Here is a 14,580-nt window from a genome sequence, read left to right on the forward strand (position 1 = left end):
CAGGCAAAGCAATTTTTCAGGTTTTTCATGCTGTACATAGCACATAGCTGTCAGGGTTGTAGAGATGAAATGAAACAATATGATTAAAAGCTGTGCCTACATCAAGAAATGCAGCGACCACTCATGTCATCATCATTATTATTATTATCATTCTGTTGAATTCTTTTATATTTTATTCTCTTGTCTACCTCATCCTGACTTGTCTGCTGCTGTAACAAGGGAATTTCCCCGGTGTGAGATCAATAAAGATTAATTTTATCTTATCATATTTGAATAAAAAAACAAAACATCATCATTCTAAAAAATTTGAAATAAAGAATAGCGTGATCTATTGATGCTGTTGGACCTGCATATTGGAAAATTTTATGTTGGGGCTGCTCTTGTGTGAATTTACACGGACACAGAGATTTACTTAGAAACCGCTTCTTTAAAAATGTTGATGCCTAAATTATTACTTTAAACTATCTAACCATGAGAATAGAAAAAGGGACCTAACTGCTGCTTAAAAGTCATTCTGTCACTTCTGTAAACATGCATCATCACCCTGGAGGAAGAGGAAGTTCAAAGAAAAATAAAACCATTGTGTTGAAATACTGTAGATAGTGGAATGTATTACCAAATACATTGTGCCCGTCCTGTCACAGGCAAAAGCATCCCAGAAATTTGTGTAGGTGTGACAGCTCAAATTAGATCAACTTACACAGCACCTCTGATTGGATTTAGGTTTATATTTTAGTTTATCTCTACCTAAAAAATTAAAGTTTATCGAGGCAGGACACTTTTAGTCTGTCAGAGTAAATACAGATGCGTTGTGCCAGTCATTTCCCATTAAGCACACTTGAATGCATCCGTGGCATCTAGCTGTATCATCCAGAATATCATGAGTCACAAACCACATATGTCATTATCATCATTATTTTAATACATTTTATTATAACATTTGGCTAAAACTATGAGAGGCAATATCAAATCATTGCCCTTGGTGGAGTGGGCAAAGAGAATCCCTCATTTCTCCGAACTGCCCCTTGGTGACCAGGTCATCCTTCTGATCACCTGTAGTCATGAATGATCCAGGTGGAACTGTATCTTCAGAATCAACACAAATAACAGAGAGATCAGATCTATCTCGTGTCTTTACAAGTTTCAAACTGGCAGATTATGAATGTTGCAGTATTTTAAAGTGGACGACTAAGATAACAAGGTCAAGAACATTTGCTGAAATAGTTTTTTCATGTTTCAGGCTAAACCTGCATTTAAACAATGACACAAATGAATAATAACCATATTGTACTCCACTGTTTGACTTTAAAATCAATCACAGTGGTTTGAAAACTATAACACAAGGCCATATTTGTAAAGAGAGACTATTCACAAAACTGAAAACTTGAATAATGACCCTGAATAACCCTGAATTATGATCATTGTGCATGTGAGTTTACACAAAGGCACGTTTGGTCTGTCAGAGTAAATACAGATGTGCTGTGCAGGTCATTTCCCATTATGCACACTTCAATGCATCGGTGGTCTCCAGCTGTGATGACTTTTTCATTTGCTAAAATCTCAGAATACCACGAGTCTGAAAAACGGTCTTATCAGAATCATATTCATATTTGTTTGTATTATTAAAACCTATGAGAGGCACATGAAGTCAGCGTGATGAAAAGCAGCATGTGGTGCGGCAGGATCATATGACCGCTGTTCTGGGTGGTCCCATGAGACGCTTCGGCTCAGGGGATGCTGGCACCGAGCCGCCATGGCCTGTAAACAACAACAGCAGCGGCAGCGTCAAGTTGAAGGAAACTGGATGTGAGTGTCGGCCTCTCCTTCTGGTTCTGCCCCGAACACGACCAGCGCCGTCAAGTGGTTCCCAACAATGCGTCGAAGGAGTGTCTGGTGAGTGATCGCGAGCCTCCGACCGCCCCGCCGGTTGTTTTTGTCAGCCACTGCTTCTCCAGACGATCACCTTGAGCCTCGCATTAGCCCGATGCTAGCTACGTTAGCCGAGTTAGCCGTAATCGCAGCTAACAGGCTAATCGCGGCGACCGTAAGAGATCACTGCGCCAGTTGGGCGATTTGATCGAAGTCGTCCGGCCGCTGCCCTGTTATCAATCGCCATATTTGTTTTTTGATGACGAACCGGGTATGTGTTTCTCTTAGTTTTTATAAAACGTTAAATAACGCAGCAGCGGTCAAACGTATGGCCACTAGCGTTAGCTAACGTCACCTAGCCGGGGTCTTTCGAACATCTACGCGTTTGCAGCTAGCTAACTAGCTAACGATTAAAGAAACGTACGGGTGTTGTTTGTGGCGACTGGTTAATACACATGTTAGCGCGTGTAAAACCTCGTTGTCAGCGGCTGTTCAGTTTGTGCTCGGCGTTTTGTAATGTTTTTAATCTGCTCAGTGTGACGTTAATGTCAGCGCAACTGCGTATCGTTAGCAACATTTAGCAAACGTGTAACGTTAATGCGATGCTAACGGGAGCCAGCTAACTTAATCAAACGCAGACTGGAGCAAATGTTGAATGTATGTCCTGGTTTATTCCGTTTTATCAAAGCTCCTCGCAGCGTTATCAACCATCAGTGTGTTTTTGACCGAGCTGACGATGATATTGTCTAACAATGCGGATTTTATGATCCAGTATAGCGTGTAAATGGTGGGGTTCCATCCCATTAGTCCTTCGGAACACCATGTCTGCGTGTCTGTTCTATTCTGGGGATTTAAAAATTGATAAGCGTCGTCATTGTGTGTTAAATGTCAGTCTGCAACTTATGATTATGATTACTCACTAAAATGATAGAAAACAGTGGAGGGAAAACCACATCTTAAAATGTCCACCGATGTTATGCATATGGTCGATCAAAAAAAGTCATAATGGTCTTGTTGTTTTGTCCCCCCCCCAGACTGATATCCTTCAGACGGGACATCCTCCTCTCCACTGGGTTGCTCACTAGTCATGTCCTCACAGCAGCCCAACAGCTCAGCCTCCAACAGCCCCACCAACATCCTGGGTTCTCCTTTCTCAGTCATTAGTCCCTCACTTAACTCCCCCGTGGTCTCCCCCTCTCTGGGATTTGGACCCATCAGCAACAGTCAGGTAATTGGGAGACATGAGAGTCTGAGAACTGATGTCACACTCCACTCAGTTTTAGCTGTTTAAGGTGCTCGTGTTGTTTCCACGAGGCAGATGCGACACATGCTAGTTTAGGGTATATACCCTGATGCATTTTTCTCGACAATGTGCACGATGTGGTGAATATCACTTTGCATGTTATTTGTTAGCAGATGCATTTTGTGCACACTGGACACACGGATGTCAAAACATTATTTATCCTAGAAAGGCAAAAAAAAAGAAAAAGAGCGGCATGTCTGTTTGGGGAAAAATTCCCCAAGGTGCTCTTTGGTGCAAGGGTGTTACATTTTGATTCAAAAAAGAAAATAAACCAAGGCAGTCTGCTGTGGAAAAATAAACCGGCCTTTATTAGTGTGCAAGGCTGAAATAAAAAATGCACATTCATTGGGGCTACAACCGTGAAGTAAAGGGCGGATTACTCGCCATGCATTAGCCATACTATTACAGGCTTTTACATTTTTCCAAGTGTGCTTTGGTTTATTTCATTTTCTTTGCATCATTATTTATCCTTATTAAAGGTGATTTATATCTTAAAACAAAAACAAATCTTTGTTATCACTGCATACAAAAGTTAAATTTGGTTGCACTGTGTGTCCAGATCTCTTCCTCAGCGTCCATATCAGGGATGCACTCGATCAGCAGCTCAGAGGATATCAAGCCTCCATTTGGCTTGAGGCCTATGCCAGCCCACAGCCCTGGAATAATGTTGTCTCAGAAACGCCTGTGCGTCATCTGTGGAGACCGCTCTTCTGGTGAGTGAGTGCACTAAGAGCAAGATTAGCAAAAGTGAAACATCAGCTGGACACTGTTTTATCCTGTGGCAACTATAGTGTGGATAATTCCTTACTATTTGATGTCCTTACTGGTGTTTCCTCAACATTTTAACCAAAATAAATCTGTTGCTGTACCTAATGAAAATAAAAAATGTCTCTCAGACTGTTGCCTTCACTTTTGATTGGTTGTCTTTGGTCCTCCTATTGGCCTCAAACTTAACATTTTTTAAAAATGTTCACAATCTACAGGCAAGCACTATGGCGTGTACAGCTGTGAGGGTTGCAAAGGTTTCTTCAAACGAACTGTGCGTAAAGACCTGAGCTACACCTGCAGGGATAACAAAGAGTGCCTGGTCGACAAACGCCAGCGCAATCGCTGCCAGTACTGCCGCTACCAGAAGTGCCTGGCCATGGGCATGAAGAGGGAAGGTATGCAAGAAGGTTGTATCAGAGGTTTATATATAATACTGAGAGCCTGCTTGGTTTGGTGTGAGTTGTCATGCTGCAAAAAGGGAACGTATATATATATATATATATATATATATCAGAGATTTGTACAAACAAGAGTTGAAGACCATCCGTAAGCATCCACCCTCACCTATGGAGAACTCACCTATGTGAGGGTGGATGCTTGATTAGATTCTCTAAAGGGTGGAGTAGGGCTTATTGGGGATGGTTTATACAACTAACCCCCTCTCCATCTCTCCCCTTCACTCTCTCCTACTCTACCCTTTCTCCATCTTTCAATAGTGGTCAAACATGTAAAATGGATAAAAGAAGATGGAAAAGATGAGGGATGGATGAGTATGGCACTAAAATGCTAAAGATATTGTTTTTAAATGTTGCTCAGAGAGATAGCCCATTGTGTTAGACATGCAAAATTGTTAACTGGGGGATTTCTGAGTGAAAATTTACTCAGAAATGTGTGTTAGTTTGATAGTTTATAAAGTAAACAGTTAGCCAGCTGTAGTTCTTTGCTGAATGTGTGTAACTGTAAAAGTCTGATGGAGTGGATTCATATTGAAGCAGTAAAGGGGGGGCAGGGGAGTGAGCACATGCAGTTTGGTGTCATGTGCAACAGAGCCTGAATGACAGGCTACACAGAGAGACTGGCTAACTGCTGAGAACAGCATGCCCCCCATGGGAACATGCTAAGCTCCAGCTGAAACTATGATGAGATCTGTCTGTCTGCCAGGATGGTAGAAACTAAAAACACTGATGCGGCCAATGGGGAGTGGGAAGGACAGAGAGAGTGCAATGAATTTGAAAGTGGACTTTCTCAATGCAGCAGAGTCTTGTCATTCTTTCTTGTTACCATCATCTCATTTCTTTTTTCCCACCATCATGGTTTCCTTATGCTTTGTCTGCAGCGGTCCAGGAGGAGCGCCAGAGGAATCGAGAGCGCGAAGGAGAGCTGGAGTTCAGCGTTGGAGTGAATGAGGAGATGCCCGTGGAGAAGATCTTGGAGGCAGAGACGGCAGTGGAGCAGAAGACCGAGCTTCATTCGGATGGAGGCTCTGCAGGCAACTCTGTGAGTGGTTGTATATAATTGATAAGTGTCAGTCATCAGCTTTCCTGGCAGCACGATTAGTTTTAGCTCAAGATTTCTTAGTGAAAAAATCTGCCATCAGGTTGTCGTCACAGATATATAACCATTATAATCTTGTTGTATTGTTTGGTTTCAGCCCCATGATGCAGTCACCAACATCTGTCAGACTGCCGACAAACAGCTGTTTGCCTTGGTGGAGTGGGCAAAGAGAATCCCTCATTTCTCCGAACTGCCCCTTGATGACCAGGTCATCCTTTTGCGTGCAGGTACGATCCAGCACCTGAAGTCATGAATGATCCACGTGAAACTGTATTTTCAAAATCAGCACAGATCAGATCTACCTTGTGTCTTTACATGTTTCAAACTGGCACATTACGAATGTTGCAGTATTTAGGCCAAGAACATTATCTGAAATAGTTTTATCTTGTTTCAGGGTAAACCTGAATTTAAACATGACACAAAAGAATAATAACAATATTGTATTTCACTGTTTGACTTATTTAAAATAATTTCATTGTAAAAGATATAACACAAGGAAATATTTGTAAAGAGAGACAAAACTGAATAGTTGAATATCAACAGCAAAAACCCTAAATTATCGTCATTGTGCACCTAAATTTACGAAAGCTGGTTTCATTTAACGATAAGAATATATTAAATGAATGCACAAAAAATATTTTAGGAAGTTGAGGAAGAGTTTGTCCAGTTATTTCGAACAATTGTACACAAAAACGAATGCAGTGTTAGTGGGATTGATCCAGAAGAGTGTGAGGGTACTCGCTGAGATGACACCAGACTGTTTCTTCTTCTTTCGGTTTATTGGCTGGTGGCAACAAACGTCAAGGTGCATTACCGCCACCTACTGTGTTGGTGCACCGTGTTTGGTGATGTCACAAGTGTCTTTTGTCTAAAGGGAAAACGTTTAACTTGAGTGTGTTGAGCTGACAAACTGAGTCAGAACATAATGGAAGTGAATCTCAAAGAGAACTGGTCCGCAGGTTACAGGTCTTTGCATCAGTCCAGGTGCAGCCTGATCACACTGAAATCCCACCAATCTGTTTTATAGAACTGGTTTCACTCTGAGTAAAGTGTTTTTGACACAGCTGACAGTTTTACTTTTTATCAGCTATTTAGTGTAGGGGTAATGTTTTTTTCTCTGTTGTCACTACTAACCTCTGTTTTATTTGTATTTCACTTGTCAGGGTGGAATGAGCTCCTTATCGCCTCGTTCTCCCATCGCTCCATCGCTATGAAAGATGGAGTCCTCCTTGCCTCTGAGCTGCAGCGAGACAGTGCACATAGTGCAGGAGTTGGAGCTATTTTCGACAGGTACCTAAATAAAGACAAAAACCTTTCAGCTATTAAATTGCAGCTTATTGTAATGCCTTTGTGTAACGTGTGTATGTTTAGTATCCTCATAACGGCTGCTTTTATTTGACACAGGGAGAGTGTGCAGAGTGCAGAGGTCGGCGCCATATTTGACAGGTAACTTTATCATTTATTATTTAAATTTTTGGAACAATGTTTTTGTCATCTTCCCTTTGAATTTACATGTACACCCTTTTTCGTTTGTCATTATGTAGGGTTCTTACCGAACTTGTCAACAAAATGAGAGATATGCAAATGGACAAAACAGAGCTGGGCTGCCTCCGAGCCATCGTCCTCTTCAATCCAGGTGCTTAACAGTGCAAAACAATTGCCGATATTTCAGTAAGAGATTTTTTGTGTTTAGCTCCTTATGAAAATGATGTGCATTTTCCTGCAGATGCGAAAGGGCTTTCCAACACCAGTGAGGTGGAGCTCCTGAGAGAAAAGGTCTATGCATCATTGGAATCCTACTGCAAACAGAAATACCCCGAGCAGCAGGGAAGGTAAATGACTTCAGCTTTGACAAACCTAGCAGAGTTTGATTTATTTGCTAAATGTCACCGGTGCATTGTTTACCTCGTCAAAATGAACAACCTCCCCTTCCTCCCTGTAGGTTTGCCAAGCTCCTTCTTCGACTGCCAGCACTAAGATCCATTGGCTTGAAGTGCTTGGAGCATCTCTTCTTCTTCAAGCTGATCGGTGACACACCTATTGACACTTTCCTCATGGAAATGCTTGAAGCTCCCCATCAGTTGTCTTAGTTAGGAAATGTGTACTGTGGTTAGGTTGAGATAGCTGAAGTCTAGTAAGCTGGAGTGGGACTGGAGTGGCACTTTAAGTTTATTGAAGATTTGTCAATTTGTCTCACTTCTCTCTGGGTTACACTTTTCTTAGTGCAGCACAGATTTGCTCTTTAGACCAAACCCAAGGCATGGCATAATCTTCATGCTGGTGCTGTATGTTGAAATAACTTCATGAGTAACTATGGTTTAAAAAAGTATTTTTAAAAAACAATGTAAACATTTACATATTTCCCTCACAGGAATAGCTATAATTTGGGTACACATTTTTATATAAACTTTTTAGACACCTTAAACATTAAGCTTCAGTTGTTTCTCAAGATGAACTGATACCTAAACTCTGTTTTTTTAAAAGGAAGGTAACCTGAATTGTGGGTATGCAGGATGTGGTCGTCTTTATATAATTTCCAACCAGATCTACAGCAGATCTGAGTTCTCTTGAATCCATTGCAGAATATAAAATTCCAACAGTGACCCTGGGATAGACGACAAGTCAGTGATTGGGACTGTCAGGCCGGACTTGTACATGTTGATTGAGGATCAGCTCTGTGTCTAGTAATATACAGGTAGTGTTGTTTACTTCTTTGCCATTTTATAAATCTAATCACTTTGTGGTTGACGATTAGACTGCACTGCACACTTGCTATGTACTATTTCTAAAACATACTTTTAATAAACCCCTGGCCTATTAAAATGGTCAGGCGTTTGTCTTTTGGTGCTATTTCAGAGATAATTTGACGTTGGTGCAGATGCACATCGAACCACAAACCTAAGAAAAATATGCAAAACTGAAAATCCTTTTTTTTTTTTTTTGTTAATCTTTGTTGAAAATGTAGCAATATAAAATGTAAAAAGAGCTTTCTGCCTGTCATTCAGGGGTTTTACAAAGTAAATCATGTCTGGTGGAAAGGGAATACTCCATTTTGTAATTTATCTATACAATTCTAAGGTACTGTGCAAAAGTAATTGTTCAGGGAAAATGTACATTGATAAATTTGAATTATGATCAGGAGATACAAATTATATAATTCTTATTATGTTCCCTTGTTTTTAGTTTTCAGCTAGTATAAAGCAGAACGTGTCTTGGGTTGCACTGGATTTGCTGAGACTGTTTCAGCTAAATTTCCCCCCCCCCTTTTTGGACGCTAAGTTGTATTTCCTACACCCCCCTTTTTTTAAAGGTAGCTGTCTTGTTCGTTGTAATGTCTCTGCAATTTATTAAAAGCAAACCATAATCACATTTAGATCCATAACACCTGTGGAAATAGGAAATTTAAACAAGACCAAAATTAGGTCTGTGTGCTGGCCATGTGTAAACACCCGATGAGCTGGATTGGTAAGCTTGTCATTGACCTCTGTATGATCTTGATCATAAAGTGACTTGAAGCATGGGTTGTGTGGACTAAAAATAAAGAGGCTTAAGTTTTTTTGGGATTGTGTTTTTCTTCCGTGACATTTACTTTGTCCTGGAGGAAATGAAGAAAACAACACAAACTTCAAGGGCACTCAGTAGAGCGCATACCTACGCGAAGGTAAAACAGTCCCCTTAAATCCAATCGATCGGCACCAAATTTCACATAAACGTAGATGTCTGTCCCTTTTAAAAGTACACTCTGGGAAAGTGGTGAAAATGTTGAAACACACCCTATCACAATGTTGAATCTTCTGTTGCTTATCCCGGCAAAGCCATCGCAAAGAGTAGGCAACACTTTGGTACGACCCTAAAACACATGAACTTGGACCGACAACTGCTAGAAGCTGAGATTTGTGGGACTCGCTCGCTAACTTCTGGGTATCGTCTATGCTTCAGTGGTGTACGCCAGCCAGAGTACTGACAGGCAGGTATGTCAGTTAATCATTTAATTAAGTTTAGTTTTATTTATTGATGGCTATAAGGACGTGAGGAGGGTTTTAAGTGAGATCAAAAAAATCCTTGATCTACCCCCTGATCTTGATCCACACCAAAATTGAATGGGTTCTTCCCTAACCCACACCACATCCTTCCACTAAGTTTCGTGGAAATCCTTTCAGTTGTTTTTGTGTAATCTTGCTTACAAACAAACGAACAAAGAACAAAGCAGTGAAAACATAATGAAAGACAATTAAAAGAAACAGTCAAACTACGTTTTAATGAGCCTTTTTATTGTAGTTGTTACATAGTTTTTGCTGTGGGCACAAAGATGCAACGGAAGCCTTGTTTGTGTAGTGCTCGTGTCCCAAGTTCCACAGTGATGTTATGGCACAGGCAGCGACGTGTGTGTGTTTGTGTGTGTGTGTGTGGTTAGCGAACATTAAATGAAAAGAAAAAAAAACGATGGGTGCAACGTAATCAAAAGGCTTCTAAGGGATTCCACAGGAGTAGCTGGTAAATTTAAAATCAGTCCGTGAAGTACAAAGTTTCCATCAACACGCACACAAACCCTACAGCTCCGACGACCACAGTGAACCTCCCTTTGTATCAAGCAGGAGTGACACCTTTTTAAACCACCTTAAATTATATTTAGAATAATACTGCTTTTAGTCTATAATACACTATTCTACACATGGAGCAAAAAACAAACAAACAAGAACATAAAGACATCGCCATGACATGTACATCATTTTACAGCATTGCCCTTTATTACTTTACACATCTACTGTGTCTCGTTTTTGACAAACGTCAGTACAATCTGGGAAAACACAATGAGCCCCTCCCTCGTAACTTCAGGTCTACGTTGCATGCTACACATTGAGTCTAAGGTGCTGAATAGTTTTCAGTAAAATCTAAATGAAACAAAAACAACGTACTGCTGGTGTGTGTTTTCTTTCTCGTAGCTTTAGCATGGTGTTGCGCTAGTTTCCTCTTAATGGCTATGTTTCCATCACAAAAATTTGCGAGTGGATGAGTTAACTTTGCAAATTACAAGCCATAATATTGAGCTTAAGGAAGCGTGTTATAGTGTAACCAAGGCCATTCCAAATTAAAAGCACATCGCTAGTTCAAACACACAATGAAAAGTTTGAACTGCAGGCTCCTTATTCACTTCTAAACACGTTTGAACGTAGATAAATTAGATTTTACTGTGTGCCCATATTACTGATTATCATGTAACCCCTGATGTTCACATTCATAGTTAAATAATGAAAGAATACTCTACATGACAAACTGAGATCTCCAGTGAACTACACGTTAATTTGGCCTGATCTATTTTTTTTTTTTACTGTAACATTTTTACTGTAACATTTGTACCTAGAGCTCGACTAGAGTGGAACAACACACGCCAATATTCTACAGTAAGGCCACAGGATACAGCTACATGTGCATAACCAACCCTAAGTTGTCATAAATACGTTAAAGCTATCTTCATAACACAACTATTTGATCCAAGAGATAACGTAAAAAGAAAAACAGAAATTCTTGTCAGGACAAGTTTTAAAAACACTGGTTTAAAAATAAATCACAGCTCATGGATGATTGCAACATGATGGTCTCACCCCTCACAGACTGCACATTTGTAGTAACATCTCCTTGATTTTTTTATTTTTTTTTTATTTCCCTGAAAACATCTTAATAAATAACGGTCTTTTAAAGGCACTCTGAAATGTGCAGCTCATAGTTTCTAAGAAAATAAAACAACATAACTTATGAAGGTTGCTCACCTGTAACATTGTGCCCCAAACTCAACCTGTCCCCAACCGTCAGTGAGAGAAGGTCACGTGATGTAACTTCTAACTAAAAATGTTTAAGACGAGCATTAGTCTTGAGATGAGCCGTTACACCACAGCAACCGTCTCTTTCTCCTCAAAGAGTACTTGCATCGTTTCTCTGGTAAATTCCTTCTCAGCCGGTGAACTAACACACTTCTGCCTTGAACCTGTCGACTTTGATTCATATGATTTAAAAACTGTGCTACTGTTAGATTGCTGGTAAAATAGTTGAGTGTATTTTCAGATTCAGATGTCAGAGTGGTTCATCAGTGTCAAAGGATTTCACATTCCATTGATACTTTCCCATCCAGTGCAATTTGTTTCTTATTTGAGCACCTTCTTGAGCAACACGGAACAGAAACACAAAACTACCACAGTAGTATCTAACAGAATAGCTCTGCACAAATCCATCTATTCGATAGATGAAAGCGTCTTTCGATTCATTTTGATGCTAAAGCTGCGGGGCCGACACTAAACCCGAGTCAGTGAAGAGTCTGCACCACACTCTCAGCCCTCCTGATTCAGTCAAGGCCACGGAGATAGAAGCTCACGCCCTGCCAACTTTTTTCACGACCTTGTCCTTAAAAAATACACTTTAAGCGCGGGTGTTTGTGAGCGATGTCACGTTCGAAGGATGATGGTGATTACTCCTTGTGAGTGCAGATCGACGATGTTTATCCAGCAACAGCAAAGCTCGGTGGTTTGAATGCGGCGCTCTGTTTTTGCTCCCTCCGCCCTGCAGGCTCGTGAATAAAATCTTGGTTCAGCCTTCTATCCACTCTCCTCAGGAAGCACTTGCGTCAAGCCTATGTAAACCAAAGGCAAAAAAAAAAATGAGATCAACTCATCAAAGCTACGGGGGATAAGTGCCAAGTCAGGGAGCAGAGGGTTGGCAGGTTGGTGGTGGGCATTGGAGGGGGCAGTAAAAGGGATTCCAGGCATCTTAATGTCCAATGGGATCCAGGCCCATCTCATACCTGCATCTCCGAACCACTGGACAAGCCCAGAGCGCTGGCCTCCTCCGTCGTCAAACCGTTCTTCAGTGTCCGTCTCACTGTGCCGTCAGGAAGAATAAGTGTACGCACAGAGGAAACGTTAAGAAATATGAGCTTTTTGTGTTTATGGTGTGTTATAGTGTAGCTGACGTGACTCACGTGATTTTCGGTTGACGCGAGAACGTCTCCTCTCTCGAGGTTGCGTCCGCTGGCTGGGCCCCTGAGTGGCTGACCTGACAATCCTCTCCATGATCTCATCGGCCGTGTCGTCTGTGCAGTTGACTGGGTCGTCAGTGGCAGAGCACCAGGGAGCAACACGCCCTACACAATAAGAGCACAGTGACATGACAATACTAAGCAGGTGTAATGTTATACAGCTGAGGTGTTTTATATAGTACGGCGTGTAGCCAGTAACTAACTAGAAGGGCACTTTGAGAGCGCGTATACTTAACTAATCTTGCCAGCCCCACTCGTCCCCGAATCTTTCATGGAAATCTATTTGGTAGTTTTTACGTTATCCTGTTCACTAACAAACAAACGCTGATGAAAACATTACCGCCTTGGTGGAGACAAAAATTCGACCAGATGACAAGTTTCAGGATCACCAAATAATCAATGACTGACATGAATGTGTGTCATGAATTTTAACTCACGTCACCAAAGACTCTTCACTCAAAAAACGATAGAGCCGCTGCTGCTTTAGGTCATTACCAAAGTTTTTAAGAGTCGTCCTCTGGGGATCATGAATCTCAGTATTTCAGGGCAACCCAACATGATTGTTGGTATAATTTAGTCTGGACCAAAGTGGTGAACAGTCTGACATCTTCATGGTGATATCATGCAGCTATTATGAAGAAAACTAGTGCTAGTGAAAGATTAGCTTGAAAGCTATAGGTAGAATTAGACCAGGAGAATGAAGATGCTCCCGGAGCGTTTATAACCACAAAGTGAGTCTCAATTCTTTGGAAGGAAGATGAAATGACTATAGAAGCTGTGTGGGGGGTTGTAACAGTTGTTTATGAGACTGACCTCTGACGGTGGCTGCTCTGGTGCGTGTGCGGAGGCCCGGCACCGTGGACGTCCCGCTCCCTCCTTCCGACAGGCTGCTCTTCAGCACGGCCTTCATGTTCTCATGTTCAGCTGCGTCTTCAGCACACTGGATACCCTGAGGCTGGCTCTCCTGTGCATCTGACGGGGAGCTGCCAAATTTACCACTCTGCACGGGGTGGAGAGGAGAGACGGGGATTACAATATGTGATAAAAGACAGTAAATCTCCGCTCCATGCTCTGCAACATTTAGTTATTTGAGTTAAGGGTTTAAATATCAAACTTGTTATACGGGTCAACAAGTGAAACAGCAAATTTCCAACACAGTTAGTCATTTCAAAGAGCCACAGAATTGCTTCATGACTGTCTCTTGCAACATTGCGAACATGCCAGGTTGAATAGTTCAGCTCTGTGTCCTCCTGGGCGCCATTATTTTCCACCAGGCTCCTCCTACTGAGACTCACTTCATCTGATATCATGCAGCCGCCTCTTCTCACCCTGTCAACACCATCGAGCTTCCTCATTCATGAGCGGTCACAGACACACACACACATGTGCATACATACACATGTCAATCTCACTAGTGACTCATCCTTTGTTATTCCTCAGCAATCCACCAGTTATTGTTCAACGTTTCGGTCTGGGTGAACGTTAATCAGCACACAAAGTTAGCATGCACTTGTCTGCACACACAATCCCCCACCCCCGTCCACCCTACCTCACTATCATCGTCACCCTCACTCTACAGAGATGAAGGAGATAGACAAAAATATGCAGTGAGGTGTGTTGTGAATAAAGAACTGTTCAGTGCTGGTGTCAAGTGAAAATCTTCCAGGAAGCAGTCTGAGGTTTTTCAGACGTGTAAACAGACGACACTTCCATGATGACGCAGCGTTTTTTTCCCGCAAATCATAAAGAAGCTCATGGTCTGGTTCTAAATTTAGAGGAATAGTTTGACATTTTGTTTTTATGCTGCGATAAGGAGACTGATACCAACCTGATGATGAAAATGAAGTTAGCTTAGCACCACCTCTAAAGCAGATTAATCAATATTTAAAAACATGTGTTTATTTCCTTCACCAAGGAGGTTATGTTCCCATCTGTTTGTTTGTTTGCTTACACAAAAACTACTTTCGCCACGAAATTTGGTGGAAGGATGTCACTTTCTCACTTTCACATTTTCATATATTTCTCAGAGAATAAGTAATTGATCTTGATGTAATAAAAG

At 41.4% G+C, this 14,580-nt stretch overlaps 2 protein-coding genes across 11 annotated transcripts in view; one reads left to right on the forward strand and one right to left on the reverse strand.

The window, feature by feature from the left end:
- Positions 1-1,659: 1,659 nt before the first annotated feature.
- Positions 1,660-9,050, forward strand: rxrbb (retinoid x receptor, beta b). Of its 7 annotated transcripts, none has more exons than XM_034610872.1 (12): positions 1,660-1,893; positions 2,904-3,097; positions 3,732-3,885; positions 4,156-4,347; positions 4,657-4,710; positions 5,277-5,437; positions 5,592-5,721; positions 6,658-6,784; positions 6,899-6,940; positions 7,039-7,130; positions 7,221-7,326; positions 7,437-9,050. In XM_034610872.1, the coding sequence occupies exons 2-12, from the start codon at positions 2,957-2,959 to the stop codon at positions 7,582-7,584; spliced, it is 1,347 nt and encodes a 448-aa protein (XP_034466763.1). In that variant the 5' UTR covers positions 1,660-1,893; positions 2,904-2,956; the 3' UTR covers positions 7,585-9,050. The 7 variants fall into 7 exon arrangements, with proteins under 7 accessions (XP_034466763.1, XP_034466765.1, XP_034466767.1 ...); XM_034610874.1 differs by having other exon boundaries at positions 1,689-1,893; positions 4,156-4,335; positions 7,437-7,971; XM_034610875.1 differs by having other exon boundaries at positions 1,887-2,140; positions 4,156-4,335; positions 7,437-7,971.
- A 694-nt stretch (positions 9,051-9,744) lies between these two features.
- Positions 9,745-14,580, reverse strand: part of fhod3b (formin homology 2 domain containing 3b) — a 98,212-nt gene continuing 93,376 nt past the window's right edge. For 2 of the 4 annotated variants that reach the window (XM_034610861.1, XM_034610863.1), the window contains 4 exons: positions 14,071-14,094; positions 13,335-13,521; positions 12,465-12,626; positions 9,745-12,364 (listed from right to left, as the gene is read on the reverse strand). In XM_034610861.1, the coding sequence (XP_034466752.1) occupies positions 12,282-12,364; positions 12,465-12,626; positions 13,335-13,521; positions 14,071-14,094 (456 nt within the window). In that variant the 3' untranslated portion in view covers positions 9,745-12,281. The remainder of the gene's footprint in view (positions 12,365-12,464; positions 12,627-13,334; positions 13,522-14,070; positions 14,095-14,580) is intronic. The other 2 variants (XM_034610862.1, XM_034610864.1) reach the window with 1 other exon arrangement.

Source organism: Hippoglossus hippoglossus, chromosome 16, assembly GCF_009819705.1.
Source record: "Hippoglossus hippoglossus isolate fHipHip1 chromosome 16, fHipHip1.pri, whole genome shotgun sequence".
In the NCBI taxonomy this organism is placed as follows: domain Eukaryota; kingdom Metazoa; phylum Chordata; class Actinopteri; order Pleuronectiformes; family Pleuronectidae; genus Hippoglossus; species Hippoglossus hippoglossus.